Source organism: Xyrauchen texanus, chromosome 9 (genome assembly GCF_025860055.1).
Source record: "Xyrauchen texanus isolate HMW12.3.18 chromosome 9, RBS_HiC_50CHRs, whole genome shotgun sequence".
Classification (NCBI taxonomy): domain Eukaryota; kingdom Metazoa; phylum Chordata; class Actinopteri; order Cypriniformes; family Catostomidae; genus Xyrauchen; species Xyrauchen texanus.
The window spans coordinates 6986064-7011116 of record NC_068284.1 but is presented as its reverse complement, the minus strand read 5'-3'; the positions used below and the strand labels follow the sequence as shown (position 1 = coordinate 7011116).

The 25053-nt window shown below is 38.0% G+C and overlaps 3 protein-coding genes across 3 annotated transcripts in view; all 3 read left to right on the top strand.

The window, feature by feature from the left end:
- Positions 1–25053, top strand: part of LOC127649569 (gastrula zinc finger protein XlCGF57.1-like) — a 112340-nt gene that overhangs the window by 5248 nt on the left and 82039 nt on the right. The window lies entirely within an intron of this gene.
- Positions 2–9010, top strand: LOC127649577 (uncharacterized). The gene is made up of 5 exons (XM_052134755.1): positions 2–4112; positions 4423–4694; positions 5154–5374; positions 8132–8291; positions 8801–9010. The coding sequence occupies exons 1-5, from the start codon at positions 4039–4041 to the stop codon at positions 8938–8940; spliced, it is 867 nt and encodes a 288-aa protein (XP_051990715.1). The 5' UTR covers positions 2–4038; the 3' UTR covers positions 8941–9010.
- LOC127649575 (gastrula zinc finger protein XlCGF8.2DB-like) lies at positions 9666–23470 on the top strand. The gene is made up of 3 exons (XM_052134752.1): positions 9666–9718; positions 9938–10082; positions 18572–23470. Exons 2-3 carry the CDS (start codon positions 10007–10009, stop codon positions 19519–19521), a joined length of 1026 nt encoding a protein of 341 aa, XP_051990712.1. The 5' UTR covers positions 9666–9718; positions 9938–10006; the 3' UTR covers positions 19522–23470.

The following is a 25053-nucleotide window of genomic DNA, read 5'->3' as shown; positions in this document are numbered from 1 at the left end:
ATTAGTTTACATGGGCTGCACACTTCTCGGTGGATTAGTGCTCTACTCTGTCATCTCATAAAATGCTAATAATTGTCTATGTCTGGTATGGTGTCCAGTAATATGTCCATTAAATGAGCTGTCTGCTTAACACAGCCTTTGCTGCCTTTTTTCAGTTTAATAATCACAGTAGGACATATCACGATTTTAAATGTATTAACTGTGCATTTCAGAGTGAAGGGAGTAACAAAGCACATGCTCAGATTTATTTGTGAGCATTTGAAAGCAGTCGTGTGTCAGACAGACAGCATGCGGTTACCGGATTCAGTCGGATTTGTCATCTCCACAGTAGTCAAGAAAGTCTTTCAATCCAAAATACTTACTTTTCTGTGATAAATGTTAGGTAAGGGTGTGTATGAGTAGATGAGAAAGTCTGATGCTGGTGCAGGGCAGTTGTTTTCTCTTTCCCTCATCAGTGGTGTTAAGAATATCGGAGCCGTTTAGTAGTTTGAATTGGTCTAATTGCTCCATAGCACATTCAAATAGAAAATTCTTATGTGGAATTCAAATGTATTGCATGCACCACGATACAGAGGGAAGCCCAATTTAATCATGCATGTGAGCCAGTCTGCGCTATCCTATAATCGATGCTCACATTTTGAGGGAAGCCCATTTGACCTGAAAGCTTCAGTCACATCTGTGTCCCACATAAGAAGCATATTTATTGCTTATAAAGCAAGAGGAATATCTTAAGGTTGCTGTGAATGGACGTGCCTGGCATTAGAATGTCAAAATAAAGGTGCTTCTTTAAGAAATATTCATCTGTTTTTACACGTTGCATCAATGATATTGCATAATTGGGTATTTGATCGATGCATCAATCCAGATTGGATCGTTACACCCCAAATTGTTACTGTAGTAAAGTCATGGTTCATTTTTGTAATGTAAGGTTAGAGTTTAGGTTAGAGGCTTGATGTAAATGAAAACAATAAACACTGCAACAATGCCACTATAATGTATGTTAATATTTGGTGTGTAAATGACATCTGACACCATTTTCACACAAAGAAGATGCTTTTTTTGTTGCTATTTATGCAAACATACTCTGCCTAAAATAAAACATGTTTCCTTCAAGTGTTTCTCAATGAAGTAAATTGCTTCAAATTTTTTAAGTAGGTAATTTTTTCTAATGTCTGTTTTTTCCCAATTTCACATTTTTCTTTTTTTCTGAATTCTATGTTTAAAATTAGATAATCAAAATAGTGTCTTATCAAATTAAATTAGAAGAGTTTCTTTTTGAAATACCATTGCAAAGATCCTCACTACATCATCTAAAACATAAAACATTTCTTATTTTTGTCAAAATAAAGTGTTGCACAGCAAAGCATCACATTTTAAATGAAAACATTGATGAAAACTGCCATTCAGTACAACAGCACTCTTGCTTGTGAGATATACTCTTTGGAACACTATGGCTTTCTGTCTTGCTTTGGAACAGTAATCTAAATATAGCTGCACAATTAATCAAAAACTGCACAATTAATCAAAAAACGAATCACGATTATGGCTGCCACGATTGTGTAATCGTGAAAACTGACGATTACAGCATTCAATTTAAGTCTGCTCCTGTTGCGTCAATGGTTTGTACTTTACAATGTGTTTTTGCAGCGGTTGAGGATTCTAACCAATCACAGACAAGTCCGATGAGCAATGAAATAGCCATGGCCAATCAGAGCCACTTTAATTAGTCCTCCCTATTACGATCAGTAATGACAACTGATTCTAATGTGCACGTTTTAAACCATCTGAATGCCCAGATGCTTGCTTTATATTCCACCTCTGTTTATGGTGGCACACGAAAATTAATAGGCTACTGAAGAAACATCACCTGACATCGAGAAGAAGCTGTAGACAAAGAGCGAAAAGCACTTTGGAATTATTTTGATGTTAAATAAACAACACAACAAAACTAAAACACTCCTGTTCTAATCAAAGCATAAATGGTGTAAATAATAATAATTGATTTTTATGCTGATTAGACAGCTTTGTTTTTAATGAGAGCATTCCCGAGAGTAGCCTACAGAACATTATGCGGAGCATCATTGAGCTTGCTTTGGTCTCAAACAGTGTAAACCTGCTGTGAGTGACAGAAGACATTGTAATGGGAGAGTTCTGTGTACAATTTATAAAAAATTTATTAACAGTTTTGTTTTGTCATGTTAATAATTAGGCAAAAAATACAAAAAGCAATAAAGTAATTCAGCTGAAATGTTCTAAGTTTGTTTTGGAGGTGTAGGCCTAACCAACATAAAAATATGGCATGAATAGCATATTTCAGGAATCACCGTCATTATCGCGTCTGCTCTAATAAGGCCCATTAGCTTTAACATTTCCACAAATTGCACAAACTCTGACCACAAATTACTGTTTTAATTTCCAAAGTGCAACCACTGAGGCCAAAAATGATCTAACGATGATCTTACATGAACAAGAGCACTTTTGACGATCTAACGGGATGAATGTTCAGCTGTCCCGCCACTAAAGGGCTTACTGAACACAGTAAGTAACTTGGTCAGTTTAAATCAGCTGTTAAAAAGTTTGAATTTTGAATATGTCATTATTAGGTCACAATTAGCATTAATTCTATTTTTTCTATACCATAGATATCCATTTAAAATACATTTTATTTGACCTAACATCCTGAAAAGATGCTTAAAATAAACTGGAATGCAGCTCATATCCACCATTGAAATCTGCTACTCTGAAGAACTGCACGGCTCCTTATTCTTTTTTTTTTTTTGTGCCTGGAACCCTGTTTATATGTGCATCAGGTGTTTCAACCAAAAAGTCTTCCACATTGGATGCTCCTAAGCTTCCTCTGTCCTCAATCCTTGGCTCCTCGAGAATTTATACGTCCTTCATTATGGCGGAATAGCAGTACAGTGATGATGCACAATATCTGCTACTAACTGTTGTATGTACTTCTTGTGTCAATGGTTTTTAATCCACTGATTTAAATAATCACTGGAATGCTACTCTATATTTAATCCCATTGGTTTTTTGACCTGTAATTGCTTTTAATTTTAAGGGAAAAAACTACAATTCATATGTTGAGTTGGGTTCGGCTATTTGTTTGAATTACACTCGTAGTGCATCAGTACATTGTGGTGCATCGATCTTTCAAAGTAATTTAGTTGCATCGATTTTGGAATCGATTATCATTGCTGTTTTAATATATAATATACCCAATATAACCATCTCATATTACACAAACCTTATTTCACTTTGAAATAATGTTTTTGCTGCTGAGTTTACTCAGCAAACCTACATAAGATAAAATGGATGGATGGATGGATGGATGGATGGATGGATGGATGGATGGATGAATGCTGTCATGTTCGGCTTTCTGTGTCTTTATTCAAACCTTTTTGCATCCATGACAAAAGCTCATTCCTTCGACGATAAACGTGAGTCCAACCATCACCCCTGGTGAGATAAAACAGCAACTTGTCAGTGAAGAGCACTTTTTGCCAGTCCTGTCTGGTCCAACGAATGTGGGTTTGTGCCCATCGGTGACGTTGTTGCCGGTGATGTCTGGTAAGGACCTGCCTTACAACAGGCCTACAAGCCCTCAGTCCAGCCTCTCTCAGCCTATTGCAGACAGTTTGAGCACTGATGGAGGGATTGTGCATTCCTGGAGTAACTCGGGCAGTTGCTGTTGCCATCCTGTACCTGTCCCACAGGTGTGATATTTGGTTGTACCGATCCTGTGCAGCTGCCACTGAGAGGACGATCAGCTGTCCTTCATCTCTCTCTGTCTTAGGCGTTGTATCATTTGTTTTTTTATTTTAATTTTTTTTCAAAATGGCTATTGTAAGCAAATATCAAAGGATTTTGCCCTTCTGTAATTGGGAAGAAAATCCTTTTAATCAGTCTTGTTCTGTTGTCTGTAGTTCTGTTCTTTTCTACTCAGTTAAAGGTCTACTGAAGTTTAACATGTAGGCTATTTAATTTTTAAATGACTACTTTGAGGCACGACAACTCTTGAAGAAATCTCTGATGTGTAACACATCAGATCTACAGTCTGAAGAGGAAGAGGAGGAGATTCGGCCAAAAAGAAGCCCAAAGCCGATGTAAGTATACGTATATTATCCTTTATATTCTTCATTAACTTTTGGCCTCTATATTTTCTCAAAAACATAATTTAGTGTTATGATATGATAAACCCGACAACCACCACACAGGTAAAGCCAGCTGAAATGGAGTTAAATGGTCAGTATGTTTCCTGGTTTCTCAGAGAAACCATTCTCAACCAATTACACTGATTTACAACTTAAGTTCTTAGGCCAGTGAAAATATTTATGTAATTATTAAAAAGAGCATCTGCAGATCAAGATAAGATATTTACTGCTGATTGTTGTTTTTTTCCAATCTATTTTATAGTCATTTCTTGGGAGACTCTGATGAGAGCGAGGAGGAAGGTACTCAGAAAAAGAGAGCCAGGGGTCCAGGCAAACTTTTAACACAACCACCAGCCCCTGTTATCTCACCACCACCTTTTATCCCAAGTAGCGGCACTGTTGCTCCACCTCCACCCATTTCACCACCTCACTTTTCACAGAGGCCAGCAGAAGAGCAAACTCCTTCTGCAAGCAGGGTCTACAGACCTACCTGGCGGGGGGGAAGATGTGGATCAGACAGTATTGCCTGCTCTGGTGAGCAATACCTCATTGGATATAAGACTCAAATAGTGTTTATTTTGTCAGCTATTATTTCATGTATTCTTAGTCCTGTGTCAAATTTACTTTTTAGCTTTTATCATATTTAGTTAACCTTATTCTGTTTTTTAGTTCTTTTTTTATATGGGCATTTTAATCTAGTTTTATTCAATGAAAACGTTTTTGTCATGCTGTATAATGGTTAAAATGATAATCACTTAATCATTTAGTTGAGCTTCTGTTTATGTTTGCTGATCAATGTTTATATGTGAATAAAAGCCTAAATTAAATTATTTAAGGCCTATATTTAAATTTATATATATATATATATATATATATATATATATTAATTATTCCCATCTGTTCAGTGAATTGTGCCTTAATGAGTTGACCAATGCAGAATTAAATTTATTTATATATTACAAACTTTTTTCTTTCTTTTTTTTTTTTTTACAGCTGCAGAAATCCACATAATGAGCTTGCTGGAATTAATAAAACATCAACAAGAGCAAATCATGTCTAAAGTTAATTATTTGATGAGCAAGTTGAACCCAGCAGGCCAAGACATGGAAATGGCTGACAACCCAGTTGAGTTTCCATTAACATCAATGGAAGAAGTGGAGAATTTTGAGGAGTGGCTCAAAAATCCCGCAAATACTCAAACAAAGTTTAGTGTGGTGAGTTGTTTTTCCAAATCTCATTAAGGTGTAAGTTTACATTACATTCTAGCATTTCCTTACTGTTAAAGTGCCCCTATTATGTGATTTTGACAATCACTTTATTTATCATGCTTTTACAACTTTGCAGAACGTTTACATTCACAAACAGCTACGTATGTTACACACTGCATGAAAGGGAATATTCAAAAGCCATAATTGGGGCACTTTAAAATTACGATCATTTTGTTTACAGTGCAGGTTAACATTGGGGTGTGAAAAAACACATGCTATGTTAGTTAATTATTTTTAAAGGTACACTGTAGTTTTTTTATGTATTTTATTAGCTAAAATCAATGTCTTTATTCATAAATATGTCCTCATTGGTGTAAAATTACCTCTGCCAATGATCTGAGTTATCCTCGTAAGTGAAGAATTTCTTATCTTTGATTAAATGGGACGGGTAAGTTCATGGAGGCTTCTATGTCGTTCCGCCATCTTGAAAAACTATTATACCAGAGAGGGACAAAAAGCACTATCCTACCTCAATGCGTTACCACAACGCGTTTTCGTTCAAAGCCAGCATCACGAAATTTGAAAGGCTGCACTGCACGGTCCTTTATAATGCAGGATCATACTTATGCCGAGCCACAGGAGAAGGAATCCTTGTCACCAAAAAAGCAAATAATTTAATTTAAAAGAAAACTTGACCGGCGAATTTTAAAAAGTGTAAATATCGGGATAGCTTTTCCCAGGTGGAAATAGCTAATGAAGGAGAAAGACTTTGAAAGGGGAAGACTTTGAAAGACGCTGAAGCTGACTGCTTTCTTCTCGACAAGTCAGTCAACGTTACGGTCTAAATTACAAGCTTTTTTTCATTGCTTGGTTGTGTAATTCATTATATAGGCAGCATAACAGTAGAACGTGTATAGTTAAACTCGATGAACTGCTATTCAAAGACATGTTGTCATAGCTTCTTGGCACATAACGGCTACCATAGATGCAACACGCATTTGAAAAAGCAAGGCGCTAGAGTATGGAATGATTTTCCGGACATTATTCAAAAGGAATTGCAAATTGTATTTACAACTGTGTTTCCCATATCTTACGAGTTTTGGCCCTGTCATATTTAAATAGCAATTTCAATTACCATGTCTGCTTTTTCACTTTCTCAGCGTCGCATATGTAGCCAGCCAAAACTCAAGTGGAATACTAATTCCCTTAGTATTTCCATTGATGCCTTACACGGAAACCTGTCAATCAGGGTCAAGGGTGGGAGTATGCTATGGGGCGTGTTTGTCTTGGGAAGTGACATCACTCACAGTCGATGGTCAAGAGTCATTATATAAACAAGCATTAAAAGTAATGGACCAGAAATCTGTAAGATGGCATCACTGCATCATTCTAAGGAAGCATAATATCTTGAGTTTTGACAGTTTTGTAAATTTTTCTTTTTTAAAACTAATTTTTAAGTGTGTGAACAACGTTGCACCAGAAATATTCTGTCAACTAGTACATAAACAAAAGAGCGGAATAAGAACTAGAGGCACAATAAGTGGAAACTATAGCCGCAAAACGTAGAACAACATTTGGTCAGACATCATTTTCATTAAGAGGCATACATTTGTGGAATGCATCTGAAATTAAAACATTGACAGACTTCAAGGTTTTTAATACACATTTAAAGCAATGGCTGAAACTGAAACAACTTTGTGAACACTGACTGTACAGGACATAACACAATGCATACAAACATAATGTTGCATATGTGAGCACGCACAGACATATGCACCCTTTTGTGTTCTTGTATTGTTAAATGTGTCTAGACTTTGATTTATAGTGACTTCCACATCTACTTAAGCCCATATCTTATTTCATATATGGGATGTATTTGTTGTATGTATTTTATTCATTATAAATCTTAAACTCAATACTCTGTAATTTTTGTTTTAAATTTATAAGCCTAACCAGGGACAGGGGTTGCAAATTAGTCATGGCTAGAAACATGTATGCGTGGCATCTACTTTGTATTCTTTATAAAGCAATGTTCTATGCATTTGTCCCTGTCAAATAAACATTAAAATAAATACAAAATAAATAAAGAGGTGATGCCCTGAACAGACGCCGGTTTATTTGATCTTGACCGTCGACTGTGAGTGACGTCTCTTCCCAAGACAAACACGCCCCATAGCATAATCCCACCCTTGACCCTGATTGACAGGTTTCCGTGTAAGGCATCAATGGAAATACTAAGGGAATTAGTATTTCATTTGAGTTTTGGCTGGCTACATACGCGACGCTGAGAAAGTGAAAAAGCAGACGTGGTAATTGAAATTGCTATTTAAATATGACAGGGCCAAAACTCGTAAGATATGGGAAACACAGTTGCAAACGGACTTTGCTTTTCCATTTGAAATCTGGCAGTCACTGTACGTTCGCTTAAACGAAAATGCAAACGGTAATGCGCGATTTGCAATTGCGTTTGGATTATGTCACATTTTATGCGTCCACAAATTGAAAATGCAATTGCAAATACAATTTGCAATTCCTTTTGAATAATGTCCGGAAAATCATTCCATACTAGAGAGCACAATTCGTTTGAATGCAAAATACAATTTCACCGCTAGATGGGAGAAATTCCTACGCAGCGTACCTTTAACATTTTAAGCAAAATATCTTTTATCAGCCATTTTATAAATGTTTTTAATGGTCTTCCAGCCAATCAGAAAGTCATATTGTTATGCCTATAATAAATAACACATTTTTGTTACATTTTAGATTTCCTCCCTGGCAACTATTGGGGGCCATGACACCAAACGTGTCACATGGAACATCCTTTCCCGTATGTTCCATGACGATGTTGGGAGGAGGATCAATTGGAAGGGCATGAATGGGAAAAAATCATTCAATCAGATGGAGTCTAAAAAGTTACTCCTGTGTAAGTAAATGTATTAAATATTGTCTGGCTAAAAAATACAAGCTAAAAAAAACAGTTTTTTTTTTTAACAGTTTTAAACTGAAACAGTAACACTTTTTTTGTTTAAAATTTACAACATTAATGTAAGGAGCAAGTATATCATGAATCCATCTTCCAAAGTGTGATTTGTCTTATCCTGAATCACTACAATACACCTATAATAAGTGTTTATATTCAGACTATTTTAGACAGCGCGGGATGCCAACCGCTACGGAGTATCCCATTACCTGCCGTGACTTGCCATAGAAATAAACCAAGAGAAGTAGCTCTGGCTACAATGTTCTACCGCAAGACGCATACATTTCTATTTATTAACCGCTAGAGCGCCAAAAGTTACAGTGTACCTATAAATGTCAGATTGTACACTTTTGTTTTAAAGGCAGTGGTTATGTCTATCCTTTAAAAAAAACAACTTGGTAGATTCAATGTGATTTCATGTCATTTAATGAAAATCTGCTTGTGTATTACAGGTGCTGTGAGAAAGAGCCATGTCTCCCGTGCCGCCACCAATGACGAGATTACAACGAATGTAATACGTTGGTTCAACCTGGCAGCAGATAGGGGAAGCTCAAGGAGCCGTCCCACTGTCAGCATCCTGACCCAACAGTAGTGACTTTTTTTATTTTTTTAATGTTTTTTCATTTAGTAAAATGTTTTTCATTCAATAAAACAATGTTCTGGGAACAATTTATGGTTCAATTTCATTTTTCTGTAATGTCTATTCAATGTAGCCTGTACATGAATAAAACTATTAAAATAGTAAATACATTTATAGACTTTAATGACCTATTTTTTTTATAGTTTTATTGTTACTGGCTAAAAATTATGATTTTCAAATGTTGAATGATTTCATGTTTTATTAATATTAATGAAGGCAGACACATTAATAACTATTCAAGCTTTTAGTCTATATAAAAAACATTAGATTTGAAACATTTCTGTAGTTTTGGCCAGATTACTAGTTTTGAATGAGGGATCTGAAATGTTTTCAGACCGAAATGCACGGGTCCAGATCGGATCCGCGGCTGGTGAGCTGCTTTATCAGCGGATACGGGTAGGGTCTGCCGCGGATCTAGTCTGGATCCGCAATCCTTATCTGTTCCGGATTCGTTGCGCTGTGCAAGTGGACTCCGTTCCGGAGCTTGTGATACCTCCGTGGAAGATCCGTTCCGGAGTCAGTTTGCTACCTGGGAATGAATTATTATTATTATTATTATTATGTTAATTTTCTGGTTTTGGTCAGAACTTCTCTGGACAGGACTTTTATTCTGTTTCTCCGAACCGCTGTGTGTGTGTGTGTGTGTGTGTGTGTGTGTGTGTGTGTGTGTGTGTGTGACGTCATCAGGGCTGCGCCGTAACTTCTCTTGTTGTTGTTTAACTGCAAAAAGGTCTGTGTGTTTCAGAGTTTAATGGGTTTAAAACATTATTACCGAATACAAATTTCATCGTAATATTTTATGTGAAGTTCATATAGTTGTTCTCTCGTAAAAGAGAGATTGTGTTATTTTCTGTGTTGCTTTACACATTTCCACATGAGAAACAGAAAGAATAACTTCACATTTATTTTTCTTTCTGTTGATTTTTCCAACATCTTCAATGTAATGAAGAAAAGTTTCTAGATACGGAAAAAACTCCAGATGAAACGACTGAGATCTGTGTGACAAACTGCTGTAAAGATGGAGTTTATTAAAGAAGAGAGTGAAGACATCAGTATTACACAAACATGTGGAATAAAAACTGAAGAACAAAGAGGTTTGTATTTATTCTGGTTTCATCATTAGAAGTTTTACTCCTAAATATATTAATTGTACTTGTGAAATGTATGTATAAAATTGTGTTCACGATATCAAAATGATACCAGCAAAAGTTCATGTTTCTTGATACAAAAAAATATTTTAACACACTCATTTAGCCTTTCATTCATTCATTAAATTTCAGTGTAAATAATATATTACATGGAGTGACTTTTTGCACTCCCAAAAGTCCAGTGGAAACACAAGGGATAGTTCAGGCGAGTGGTCAGTGGATGATGCTGCTGCCCCTCCCCCCAGCGAGGGCGAGGAACGTTCACGCGCCACTGACAGGGAGATGCTCCGTGTGCTTAGGCAGGCAATCACTCTGAATGGTCTCCCCCAGAGAAACCTTAACAGTCTCACCTCGATGAATGGTTCCAGCAGTCCGGATGCCGTCAAACGGCAGTGTCCCGCAAATCTGCCCAGTTCTTCCCTAAAGTTCATAACAAACTATCCAAGTCCTGGCGCTCAACCATATATGGCGCACTTGTGCAGTTCCCTTTCATACGCCATTCTCTTTCATGTGGATCACGGGGAAGAAAACGGTTATGCCCAATTACCCCTTGTGGAGGAGGCGTAACGGCACACCTCTGCCCAGCGAGTAACAGGTACATCCATCCAAAGCGTGTCGACAAACATCCGCACTGGTGGGAAAAGCTTACTCAGCAGCAGAACAAGCTGGATCAGCATTCCACACAATGTCGTTTTTCAAGCCAAGCTCCTCAGGCAAATGGACTGAGCACTGCTTCGATCCAGAGATATTCAAAGAGCTCCGCACCGCAACAGATTTAGCGTTGCATACCACAAAAGTCACTGGGCAGGCCATTGGCAAGTCCATGGTCAACCTGGCAGTTCTGGATCGACGTATATGGCTGACCCTCACAGAAATGAGTGATAAGGAAAAAGCCTTTCTTTTGGATGCTCCAGTGTCTCCAGCCGGACTTTTTGGTGGCTCTGTGAATAAGTTTGCTGAGCGTTACATTGTGATTCAGCATCAGTCATAGGCTATGAGCCACTTCATGCCCAAATGGAGTATATCACAGCCGGTTCGCCCTCGCTCTGTTTCGAGCCAGCGCCCGACCAAAAGCCCCACATCTGCTGCCTCGCTGGCACCTGTGTATCAGCACGTGCATCAAAAGCGCTCCTGACAGGCACAACCCTTTGAAGCGGAAGCAGAGCACGCGGTTCCCTCCGGGTCTGCTCCAAAAAAGGCCTGATTGGAAACACAAAACACTGTTCCCCATCTCTCCACTACTGTTTGTCGGGAAAGGAATATTGTCTTGCACTCAAATAAATGCAATAAATAATGCAATAAGTGCAAAAAAGAATACAGCATTCATTGCAAATGCACGAGATGCTCACACATTCTCAATATAGAGCCCTTTTTTCCTCTTCAAAGCACACACATTATGCGTAACCGCTTCCCTACAGTGAGCGTCGCATCATGTCATACAGTGAGCAAACCAAATTGCTCCCTGTCCCATTATGCAAATGCGTGGCGAGCCCTAACGGGTATTTCAGAATGGGTGCAAAAACGATCGAACATGGTTATACTATCTAATTTTGCACAGTGGCCACCCCATTTCATTGCCGTTCTGTCTTCCACAGTTTCTTCCGAAGACGCGCCCTTGTTACGAGCCGAAATACATTGTGAAAAACGCAATAGAGATTGTGCCAAATTGTCAAGTACAAAAAGGGTTTTACAGCTGTTATTTTCTTGTTCCAAAGAAAGACTGCGGGCTTCGGCCAATCCTGGATCTAAGACATTTAAATTGTTTACTCAGAAATGGATCTTATCACATGTTTAGTTTGTGTCGATAGATCTGAAGGATTAACACTTTCATATCCAAATTGTACGACATCACAGGATTTTTTTGAGATTTGCATTTGAGGGAACAGCATATCAATTCAAAGTCCTGCCCTTCGGACTGTCTTTTGTTCTTGCTCATTCACAAAGTGCATTGATGTGGTTCTCGCCCCTCTGAGACTGAGTGGCATATGCATCTTGAACAACCTCGATGATTGGCTGTTACTGCCGGAATCACTGAATCCACTGAAACTGTTTCAGAATGCATTGGGATTTGTGGCGGCGGCGGATTCTGTTAGGTCTCTTACACATGAGACATCTTTAGTGCAGGCTGAAGCACCGGGTGCCCACCACTGTATAGCTGCTTTAGCACCATGGACAGCTCTTGCGTTTTACCATTGAGGTGTCTTGCTGGGACAAGTTGTCACTCAGCGTCTAAAGCTATGGGCTGTATTCCTAGACTTAAAAGCTTTCAGTCAGAAATATCAAACTGTCATGTCCTGGTCGATGCAGGCCGACAAGTTCAGAAAAATTAGGTTTTTCAGAAAATTCAAAATGGACGATGTCCAAAATGGCCGACATAGGGATTTTTCATATCGTTGGTCTCGCTATGCCCCACTGAATGTAATAAGACCAGTTTGATGATTTTATGACAAATTGTTCAGAAGTTATAAGCAAAAATTAGCTTTTTTCTCGTGACAAGTAGGGGGCAGTGCGCCAAAACGCAAACCTCAGGGCCTAATGCAGATGACACTTAGCAATTTCGGTCCCAATCCCTCAAAGCGTTGTGGCATTCTGACCGATCTATTTGCCTCAGTGGAGAATACCCACTGGCCCCTCTGGTACTCGAAGTCCCAAGTTGTCTGGCGGAAAGTGGTGACCATGGATGCTTCCAACACATGTTGAGGGGCGGTGTGCAATGGACGCCTGACTTTCGGCACCTGGACAGGTGCGAGGATGGCGTGGCACATCAACCGCTTAGAGCTATTGGCTGTAATTCTAGCCTTAAATGCTTCCAGTCAGAAATAGCGAGCTGTCATGTCCTGGTTTGCTCAGTCAACATGCCAGTTGTGGCATAAATAAACAGCCAAGGCGCAATTTATTCACCGCCACTGTTGAGACTGACATGTCACCTCCTCCTATGGAGCGAGCATCATCTCACCCTGAGAGTGACTTATGTCCCAGGCCTCCTGAATTACGGTGCGGGCCTACTGTCACGCTAAGGGGTTATACCGGGCGAATGGAGACTTCATCCTCAAACTGTAATGAGGATTTGGGAAATATTCAGCAAAACAAAAATTGATCTATTTGCCTCAGTGGAGAATTCCCCCACTGGGAGCGGATGCAATGGCACACAAATGGCCAGCGAAATGCAAATATACATTTCCCCCGGTATGCCTTACTCTCTCTGTCTTATACAAAGTCCGATAGGACAAGGAATCAGTTCTATTAGTTGCGCCGAAATGGCCCCACCTGCCATGGTTTCCGGAAATGATGGAGATGCTGTACAGCTTGCTCACCATGGGAAATACCACTAAGGAGGGATATCCTCTCAGGCGTGCGGTGCAATCTGGCAGCCGCAGCTGTGGAACCTGCATGTGTGGCCCATGAACTGGGTGCACTACACACACCAGAACTGACGTGTTCAGTCATGAACACCATTTTACAAGCCAGAGCACCGTCCATGAGAAGTCTCTACGCACTAAAATGGAAGGTGTTCACTGATTGGTGTCTCTTACATGGCAAGGACCCAGCAAACTGCCCCATACATGAAATTCTAACAGCGATTAGACACAGAACTCACACTGTCAACGTTCAAAGTGTATGTGGCAACTATATCTGCATATCACGCACATGAAGCCGGTGCCTCTATAGGCAAGCATGATTTAATCATAAAGTTCCTTAAAGGAGCAAGATGATTAAACCCACCTCGGCTGGCTACAGTCCCAACTTGGAACTTAACTTTAGTCCAAAAAGCTCTCGCAGGGCCCCACTTCGAGCATTTGGACTTTGTTGATTTGCGTATGCTCTTTATTAAGACCACACTACTGCTGGCTCTGGACTCAGAAAAACGGGTCGTTGACCTGCATTCACTATCAGTCGACAATTCATGTCTGGAATTTGGCCCGGTCTTTCAAGAGCCTCTGTCAAACCCAGGAAAGGCTATGTTACCCAAGGTGCTAACCATGCCCATCAAAGCACAGGTGGTGGTTCACCTTCAGGCCTTCTTGCCTGCTCCATTTAATTCAGATGAGGAACAATCATTGCATTGTTATGCCCTGTGTGGGCACTACATGCATATGTTGGGCATACTTTCCAGTTCAGACTATCTGATCAGCTCTTTATATGCTATGGAGGATGCACAAAAGGAATGTCCATCTCCAAGCAAAGGCTCTCTCACTGGATTGTCCATGCAATTGTCCTGGCTTATGAGTCACAGGGTAAGACTTGCCCAATTGGTGTTAAAGCACACTCAACTAGAGGCATGGCCTCCTCATGGGCATGGATAAATGGTGTCCTTAAAAGTCATATGTTTTGCAGCAGAATGGTTCTTTCCAAACACATTTGCAAGGTTTTACAACCTTGACGTAATGTCTCTCTTTTCACAAGTCCTCTCAGTTTAGAGCACTTGCTATTTATTTTTGAAATTATGTTTGCGGCGTGATGGGATTCTGTTCCCCAAATGCATAGCTACTCAATGTCAAGTGTACGGAGTCATAAGGGAACGAGACATTGCGAAAGCTAGCTGCACTACAAGACTCAGAGTTCTTGAGGCACGAGCTATGCGCTCCTTGTTCTCAGTCAGAAATTCTGAGGAAATGGTGTCTGTGCACCAGTTTTTAGAGCAGACAGTTTCATGCCCAAACAGGCGGGGCTCAACGCCATAGCCAATATTATAATATTGGCGTTATTGTAGAGAGGTTTCAACTAGGTTGTGTATGAAGGCACCCCCTTATGCGTAGCAATGCAATATCTCATTCCCGAGGTTACATACGTAACCGAGACGTTTTTTCTCTATTAGAGAGCTTTTAGGAGCTTTTGGTTCCCTTTCAGTGTTTCATGCCTCTGAAAACCTCTTTTTGACTAATTGTGAATGCTTGATATCAAAAGGCAGAACACAAGTAATGCGTTTTCAAACGCATTACTCTAAAGGCATCGGTTTCAGATGCAAAATGTTTTTATAAACATTTAACATAATGTAAACTTTGTGCAAGGGACTATTCTGAATTTGTGTTTGACATGCAACACACTATCAATAGTGCCACAGATAAAGGTATACACATTTGAATTGTATTATTATTAGGGGACAAACCCCGAAGGGGTAAAATACCCCTATTGTTTTCATTAGTTTTGATTATTATTATTATTATTATTATTATTATTCCACTATTGAGTCTATGGCAGCCCATAGAACCGGTAAAGTTAGAAAATTTGGCACACAGATAGAGAACAGTCTGATCTGTTACCACAGCAAAATTGGCATTTCTACCTCAAACTATCTAGCGCCACCAACTGCCCAAATTTGCACTTGCATTTATATTAATAACTTTTGAACCGTGAGTTCTAGAAATTTAAATCTTTTTACCTCTGATTCCTTGGCTCAATATAATTAGACTGAATATGTCATGTAAATTTTTCCTCTATTTTGAATTTTCTGAAAAAAAAACTTTTCTAACTCGTCCTAGGCCATTTGTCCGATTTGCATGAAAATTGGCCTGCATCATCTAGAGGCACTTATGACACAAAGTTATTTGTAGAATTTTGATAAACCATACCGTTTTCAAATGGCGCTTCAATAAATTAGATGATGAATGCGCAAAATTTAACTTGAGGCTGTATCTCCACAATGCTTTGAGGGATTGGAAAGAAACTTGGTAAGTGTCATCAGCATTAGGCCCTGAGGTTACCTGCAGTGTTTTAGCGCACTGCCCCTAGTGGTCACGAGACCTTTTTTCTTATAACTTCTGAACATTTTGTCATAAAATCGTCAAATTGGTCTCATTAGATTCGGTAGAGTATAGTGAGTCCAACGATGTGAAAAATAGCCTATGTCGGCCATTTTGGATGTCGTCCATTTTGAATTTTCTGATATACCTACTTTTTCAAACTCGTCCTAGGCCGTTTGTCCGATTTTCACGAAAATTGGCCTGCATCATCTAGAGGCACTACTATATATTTATAGTATTATATATTATAATATATATTTATATAGTATGCTGCGCATACTATAAATTTACTTATTAAACACAGCCTTTTGTGATTCACAGAGCTATCGCACGTCTTCAAGTGGCTTCAAGTGAATAAAATGCATGAGTCATATGAACTGCTTTAATGGTGTTTTTATGGATCTTTTATGTCATTTTTGGAGCTTGACGATAGGGCTGAAATGATTAGTCGACTTAAAAAATGTAATTGATGTAAGATGTTTAATATCCATATAATTTAAGTCAACAAGGTCTAAAACTTCCAAGCTCTAAAGATAAAGTTTCATAAAAGTAATTCATATTACTAGAGTGGTTTAATCCATGTCTTCTGAAGACATGTGAATAACTTGGGTCTTATAATCAGTGTGGGGTGTTTTTACTATAAATCTTGACATCTGTAGTCCTTGGCACGATTATGATTTAAAGCACAATTACTTCTCACTTGACATGCATTCACCTTAGAAGCAACATATAAGATATTTAGACTTGCTTTTAGAGAATAGATGTTGAATTTAAGTACATTTTGTCTTTGCTGCACTCGCAGAAATGAAAAAATACACGTATATACTTACACTCACCTAAAGGATTATTAGGAACACCATACTAATACCGTGTTTGACCCCCTTTCGCCTTCAGAACTGCCTTAATTCTACATGGCATTGATTCAACAAGGTGCTGAAAGCATTCTTTAGAAATGTTGGCCCATATTGATAGGATAGCATCTTGCAGTTGATGGAGATTTGTGGGATGCACATCCAGGCCACTGAGCTCCTGTTCCACCACATCCCAAAGATGCTCTATTGGGTTGAGATCTGGTGACTGTGGGGGCCATTTTAGTACAGTGAACTCATTGTCATGTTCAAGAAACCAATTTGAAATGATTCGAGCTTTGTGACATGGTGCATTATCCTGCTGGAAGTAGCCATCAGAGGATGGGTACATGGTGGCCATAAAGGGATGGACATGGTCAGAAACAATGCTCAGGTAGGTTGTGGCATTTAAACGATGCCCAATTGGCACTAAGGGGCCTAAAGTGTGCCAAGAAAACATCCCCACACCATTACACCACCACCACCAGCCTGCACAGTGGTAACAAGGCATGATGGATCCATGTTCTCATTCTGTTTACGCCAAATTCTGACTCTACCATCTGAATGTCTCAACAGAAATCGAGACTCATCAGACCAGGCAACATTTTTCCAGTCTTCAACTGTCCAATTTTGGTGAGCTCTTGCAAATTGTAGCCTCTTTTTCCTATTTGTAGTGGAGATGAGTGGTACCCGGTGGGGTCTTCTGCTGTTGTAGCCCATCCGCCTCAAGGTTGTGCGTGTTGTGGCTTCACAAATGCTTTGCTGCATACCTCGGTTGTAACGAGTGGTTATTTCAGGCAAAGTTGCTCTTCTATCAGCTTGAATCAGTCGGCCCATTCTCTTCTGACCTCTAGCATCAACAAGGCATTTTCGCCCACAGGACTGCCACATACTGGATGTTTTTCCTTTTTCACACCATACATTGTAAACCCTAGAAATGGTTGTGCGTGAAAATCCCAGTAACTGAGCAGATTGTGAAATACTCAGACACCAACAACCATGCCACGCTCAAAATTGCTTAAATCACCTTTCTTTCCCATTCTGACATTCAGTTTGGAGTTCAGGAGATTGTCTTGACCAGGACCACACCCCTAAATGCATTGAAGCAACTGCCATGTGATTGGTTGATTAGATAATTGCATTAATGAGAAATTGAACAGGTGTTCCTAATAATCCTTTAGGTGAGTGTGTATATACACGTATGCACTTATATTTAAGAGACATTCTCTTAAAGCAAGTTTAAATATCTTATGTGTTGCTTCTCAAGTAAATGTATTTAGTTTTTTAGACCATTTTAAATGGAAAACAAGAGAAATACTTGGTAACAATAGGACTTTGTTGCAGTGAATTTCTTTACTGAATTAAACTTAAGAAAAAGTATTTTTCCCCCCGTTAATTCAGTGAATGTCATTTAGAGGTATTTTTAAAAGATGATTTTTGTCCTCTTTATTGTTAATAAGCATGTTTAATACAACCTTTTAAGTCGGGACACAAGCTGAATAATTGGTTAAGAGCTAATGATTCATCTTTGCAATAATCGCAGAATAGTCACATAATCGTTCTTACAATCGTTAGATTAATCGATTATCAAAATAATCGTTAGTTGCAGCTCTATTACGGTGCCTTTATGTCCTTTTTGGAGCTTAATGGTGTTGAACCCCTTGACTTCAATTTTATGGATATATTCACTTCATATCTCCATTAAAATATCTTTAGTGTGCCTCTGAAGAACAAAAGTCATTCTAGTTTGAGATGCATAAGGGGGAGACTTTTTTTTTCATAAGTTTAACTATTTCTTTAATTGCTCTTGAATTTATTTTTAACAATTTAATATTTTTTACTTTAGACCTGATGGAGTTGAAAGAAGAAAGTCAAGATCTGAATGAAGAGGAGAAACATCAGTATCAGATGCCTGTTGATGTTATTACTGGTGATCAATCTTTTAGTGGCTCACAGACTGAAGAAACAAAATCCAAAAAATCTTTCACTTGTTCTCAGTGTGGAAAGCATTACACGTGTCAGGAAAGCTTGAATTCTCACATGAGAATTCACGCTGAAAAGCCTCCTTACACATGCAATCAGTGTGAAATGAGTTTCAATTGCAAAATATACCTCCTTACACACATGGAAATTCATGCTAGAATGAAATCTTTCATATGCAATCAGTGCGGAAAGAGTTGCAAAGGTGTAAGAGGTCTTGAAAAACACACAAGTATTCAAACTGGAGTGGAGTTTTATGTATGCTATCAGTGTGGAAAGAGTTACACAATGAAAAAAAGTTTGTATCATCACTTGGGACATAACACTAGAGAAGGGCACTTAACCTGCCATCAATGTGGAAAGAGTTTCACAAAAAAAGGAAACCTAAATGTCCACATGAGAATTCACACTGGAGAGAAGCCTTTTACCTGCCATCAATGTGGAAAGAGTTTCACAAAAAAAGGAAGCCTAAATGGCCACGTGAGAATTCACACCAGAGAGAAGCCTTTCATGTGTCATCATTGTGCAAAGAGTTTCACAACGAATGGAAGCCTTACAGTCCACATGAGAAATCACACTGGAGAAAAGCCCTTCACATGCCCTCACTGTGGAGAGAGTTTCAAATTAAAAAGAGACTTTAATTACCACATTGGAATTCACGCTATTGAGAAACGCTTTCATGTGCCCTCAGAATCAGAACCAGAAGGAGCTTTATTGCCAAGTTGTCTCACAGACTCAAGGAATGTGTCTTCAGTGACAGAAGCTTCCAGTACACCCAAACCCAAAATAGATTATTCCTCTTGGTTTAGAGAATAAGTTCTTTTGACAGAAAACACAATTTCTACACTTATTTTTAACATAATGGAGGAACAATATTTTCATATTACCCAATTAATTTGCCTCAAACAATCATCCATGTGATTATCTAACCAGCCAATCATGTGGCAGCAGTGCATTGTATAAAATCATGCATATGCGGGTCAGGAGCTTCAGTTAATTCACATCAACCATCAGAATGGGGGAAAATGTGATCTCATTGATTTGGACCGTGGCATGATTGTTGGTGCCAGATGGGTTTGAGTATTTCTGTATCTGCTGATCTCCCAGGATTTTCACACACAACATTCTCTTGAATTTACACCGAATGGTGCCCAAAACAAAAAACATCCAGTGAGTGGCAGTTCTGTGTATGGAAATGCCTTGTTGAAGAGAGAGGTCAACAGAGAATGGCCAGACTGGTTAGAACTGACAAAGTCTACGGTAACTCAGATAACCACTCTGTACAATTGTGCTGAGAAGAATAGTGCTGGGATGAGATGCGGGTTGGCACTGTTTTGGCGGCACGAGGGGGACCAACACAATATTAGGCAGGTGGTTTTAATGTGGCTTATGTGATGCATTTTTGCAATTTGTTAGTAATGTTTTAAAACTGTAAGGGTAACTATTAAGAGTCTTTGGAGTCCATCAAAAATGGACTTAAGAGATGCAGTGGTTGGTGAAGTGTCATTTGCTGTTTGACACTGACACTGACATTGACAACTACCATCTGCAGTTGGTAGAAGTTTATTCTTGGTGAAGATGATGCGGGCAGTGGTCCTCAAAGTGTTCCTCATTGGCTGGTTAGTGGTCATAGCTTTGTAGTAGTGGTGCATGAGGCTGGACTCAAAGCTGGGACTGGCAGGTTCTGATAACTTCGGGATGGAATTCTGAGATAAAGACAGGGAAGCAATTGACAATGTTAACACAGATGATTTTCATTTCATTTTACAGCAGAATAATAAATATGTAATGCAAGTACAGATTGGGGAAAAAATTGGGTGCACTACACATGCACTACAAACCATTTTTATTTTGTTTACAATTTAGTATAGTGCTTTTAAAACTATGGAACCTTTTATTTTATGTACTTTTACGAAAATACCAAACTTGTAGTCAAAAATCTCATCTGTATGAGTCATGGTTCCAGCTGTGTCACAGCAGTTGCTCAGCAGTCATTCCCCCAAAAGAAAGAATGGTCGAATTAGTAAACATTTGAATATATAGGCCTGGAAAAACTAAAAAAACTAAATAAGATCTCACCAAATGTAACAAAAGAATACCCAAACAATGTAAGACACAGACATGGGGAAATGAGGGCTATAAATGCACGGAACTAATGAACACAAACAATAAACATTTGGAAACTGTATGGCAGGGATGTAATTGTATTTCCATTGTTGATGTTGACCGCTGAGTCTTCTTGTCATTCCCTTGGCATAGGTCGGTTTTGATGTGATGGAGGAGTCAGGATAGATGACTTCTGCAAACATACTAGTTGTAAACCTATTTATGTAGCATGCAACATCACTCACTGCTTGGCTGGTTGTATTATGCCAAAAGACTCTGAGGTAGATTTGATTGTTGACTGGATATTATAAATGTTTGAATTCCTGAGACAGCAGACCTTGCTGTAGTATAATATGATTTGAATCTAGGAAAAACCCAACCTTTTTAATACTGGAATTCCTCAACATCATAAATTAACAGACCAAGCATCAACTTCCTACTGAAGGCCAGTCTTTTGACAATAAAATAGTCAAGACACTCTAAACATCCTAATTTAACCCTCTGGGGTCTGAGGGTGTTTTGGGCCCTGGAGAAGTTTTGACATGCCTTGACATTTGTGCTTTTTTCAGTTGCTTAAAAACATATTAATGGCTAAAGTCTGATAACACTGTATTCAGTACAAACTGGGCTACAATAATATGTGAGCAACATGTGTGTACATGTTTGTATTTATGAGAAAATAACATTTATGCGTGGTTTTTGCAAAAACAACAATTTTAAGTCACTGAAATAAGGCCATATAACACATACTAAACATTTGTCCACAAGACTTTTGAGAACTGGATCTTGTAGCCTAGAGTTTTTGATACAAAATGATGTGAAAATCATCCTGATCACTCATTCATACAAAACAATATAGTCATTTAACTTTTGTGTGACAATTTTAGAGCTGAATGGCAATATGCGAGGAGGCGTGAACGATCATGAATATTGATGTGATTCACACCTGAGGACACAAAGACCACTCCTCTGGGCCTATCAATGAGGGATAGAGAATGAATGTGAGGAGACTTAATGATCAAAATCAAGTTTTAAGTTAAAATAAGTAATCTGACTATATATTTTCTTTACATAAAACTACTTAATTTTAGACCTACACTACCGTTAACAGAAGGCTCTTCTGCTCACAAAGACTGGATTTATTTGATCCAAAATACAGTTAAAAACATTGTGTGAACTCATTTTACTTCAGAAATCATTATAATATGCTGAATTTCTAATATGGGCATATTTAAAGTGCATTTTACTCATTTACACCTGAAGACATATTTGCAAGCACAAGCTTTGTTGATGATAACGAGGCAGCATTAACATGTTAAAATATAATCTAACATTCATATTATTTTTATATAATATTACATATCATATTTATATCATATAGCATACAATGTAAATAACAACATTTACATGTAACTAAAACTTGCCTATTAGGACATATTTCAAATGTCAATACTTTGAGTCCTGTCTGGAAACAGCCCCGCTAGTAAAATCTGTATATAAATAGAATGTCAGCTAATGAAAACTAATTTACTTACTCGTCCGAAATTGTATCCTCTGCTTGATCAAATCTCTCTTCAAAATACAAATGTTCATCGGAGTCCCACTCTTCTTGTTAACTCATCTTACATCCAGGAGTTTACAAGCACGCAGAAAAGTTTAGTTGTGTTTGTTTACATCAAATCCCGCAGTCGGGGGCGTGTACTTTTCCCTTGATCGTCTCATTACATTAGCGTATGAATGGCGCGCTCTGCTGGTGGGTGGGATCACATTAGAGATAATGAAGCTGAGCCAGGAAAACCGTACATCGCTTTGTTTCATACAGATTACATTGCAGGAGAATATTTGTTTTAAATTTGAATTGTTTTATTTAAAAGTAGACATTTTAAGCTTTCTTTAGACATATGTTTCATGTTTGTGTGAGAAGAATTCACGGAGTTTAAGTTCATTTTAGTGACGTGTTTCTGAAATATGATCGTGAACACAGAGACTGCTGAAAGCTCAACCTTTTTATTTTATTTATTTAAAAAAAACACAAGGTTTTGATGTTAATATGAGTGTACACAAAAAAGAAGACCCTCTATAGTTTATAATCATGTATTGATTTTATTTATATGACCATAAATGACGGAGTATTTTAAGTCTATGTTGCTGCTATGTGGAAAAAAAACAGCAAAACGCGCCGGCGCGTTTGCCGACCCCAGAGGGTTAAAGCGAAAAGGGTCATTGGTCAGGATGGTCCATCAAAAATGGACTGAAGAGATGTCCTTCTGAACTTCCACACAGAGTTAAAGCAGACTTTTCCTTGAAAGGTGTCCAAAAGACCATCAGATTTGCATGATTTTAAAACTACACATTTCATCTTAATCCAGGAACATTCTACACAAAGTCACAGTACTTTACCGATTTAACATTATAAAATGTACAGAATGCATTTAAATCCCAGATTTATACAATACCTAATTGTATAAATTCTGTCAATCGCTTTGAACTGTGGTAACATGTATAACTGACAAATTAATGATTATAACCTGATGTACCTCTGTAAGGCATTGTCAACAGACTCCATAAAGTTCATTTTCACTGTTTCACTATTTAACATTCTGTCACTCTTCTCACCAACCTGTCTCATGTGTATATATAGATTAGATTTTATGTTTAGAATAGCAATAAAGTTTGTCTGTATTCAAAGATGATTGACTGTGGTATATTTTGATAAATAATCTCATCCCTGTTTCTAAAAGATTTAGCTTCAAAGCTGTACCTAAATATGTGTGATATTATTTTCAATAAGCCATGAAAATAATATCACTCCAATAAGTTAATAAATCATAATTCACTTATTAAAGCTAATTCCTTACAGTAGAAATTGTGGGTGGATACAACGAGACGTTGTATTACAATTTTAATGGTGGAGAATTTTATTCAAATAAGTAATCTAGTTATTTGTCATGTATCTAATTTATAATGGTTGTCAAACGTGACTAATTCCATTATATATTTGATTACATAATAATGTAATATAAGGACAGTTTAATTTAGTTCATAGCTCACATACTTCTAGACCCTAAATTCCCTTACATATAATGGTGTGAGAATGAGGGCACTTTAACGGTTCCCGTCTAAATTCATCAGTACCAAATATCCTACACCTTGCTACCAAATCAGTTGTGATGTGTAATATACAGTAGGTAGATATTATGCCTAATCTTAAAAATGTGGATATAAACATGAAATTAGACAAATCAAACAAGACCAAGGGCTGAGTGTCCTGAAGTATTTTCGTGTGAGTGCAAATTTATTTATTTATTTTTCTCCTAAATTTAGATTGCCCATGTTGTGGCAAAACAATAATTAAACAAATATGCATCAAGATAAGAGACATCGGGATCCAAATTATATTTTAAAAGATAGTTTATTCTTTTAAAAGAGGTTTGTTCACAAAAATATCGCGACAGCTACCTCGCAATAGGAACAAGACCTAACTCGCACAGAAAACACATGGCCTATTTATACCCCCCTGTCCTCAAAGTCCCTTCTTCCATAATTTTCCACTCATCCCAGTAAAACCAGATTTAGCTGGTTTTATAAATACAAAAAAGATACAGTGGACTGAGCACAGGACAGAAAGAGAGATGGGAGGGGGTAAGCATAGAAGTTATCATTTAGTCTTGAAGTTTAACAAATATCAATATATCAATCTCCTCTAAACTTTTCCACTGCGTTGTCTAACAACTACTTTCCAATAAGACAGTGAGTTTGCTCTGGCTGTTGCACTGGTCAATTATATTCTGCCACAATAATTTGTATGGTTTTAGAAAGGTATTAAATGTCATGTACCCTTTGCATTGCTGCGACTTCTGTAGTGAAATCTCCCAGATATATTTTGCATTTTCCAATAAAGCATTTGAAAAGAAAAAAGCTGACTTCAAGCATAGAACAGTCCAAGGACCATTATGGTAATTTTTGGGTTTTGTAAAGACTTAAATATTTTTGGGACTATGGCTACAGAAACAAAACATAAAATGTCATACCCTACTAGCACAAGGGAAATGTAAATACATTTCATAATATTTACATCAGCAAAGTGCTGTATCTAATCTATTTTGTGTTATTAACATGCACATATGTTTGTATGAAAGGAATGTTTTCTGAAAAGTGTCAAAGGGTCTGAGAAAGGTCACTTGGTAATGGCATTTATTTGCTCTACTTTTACAAATCACATTGAAAGTGAGATGTGCTTTT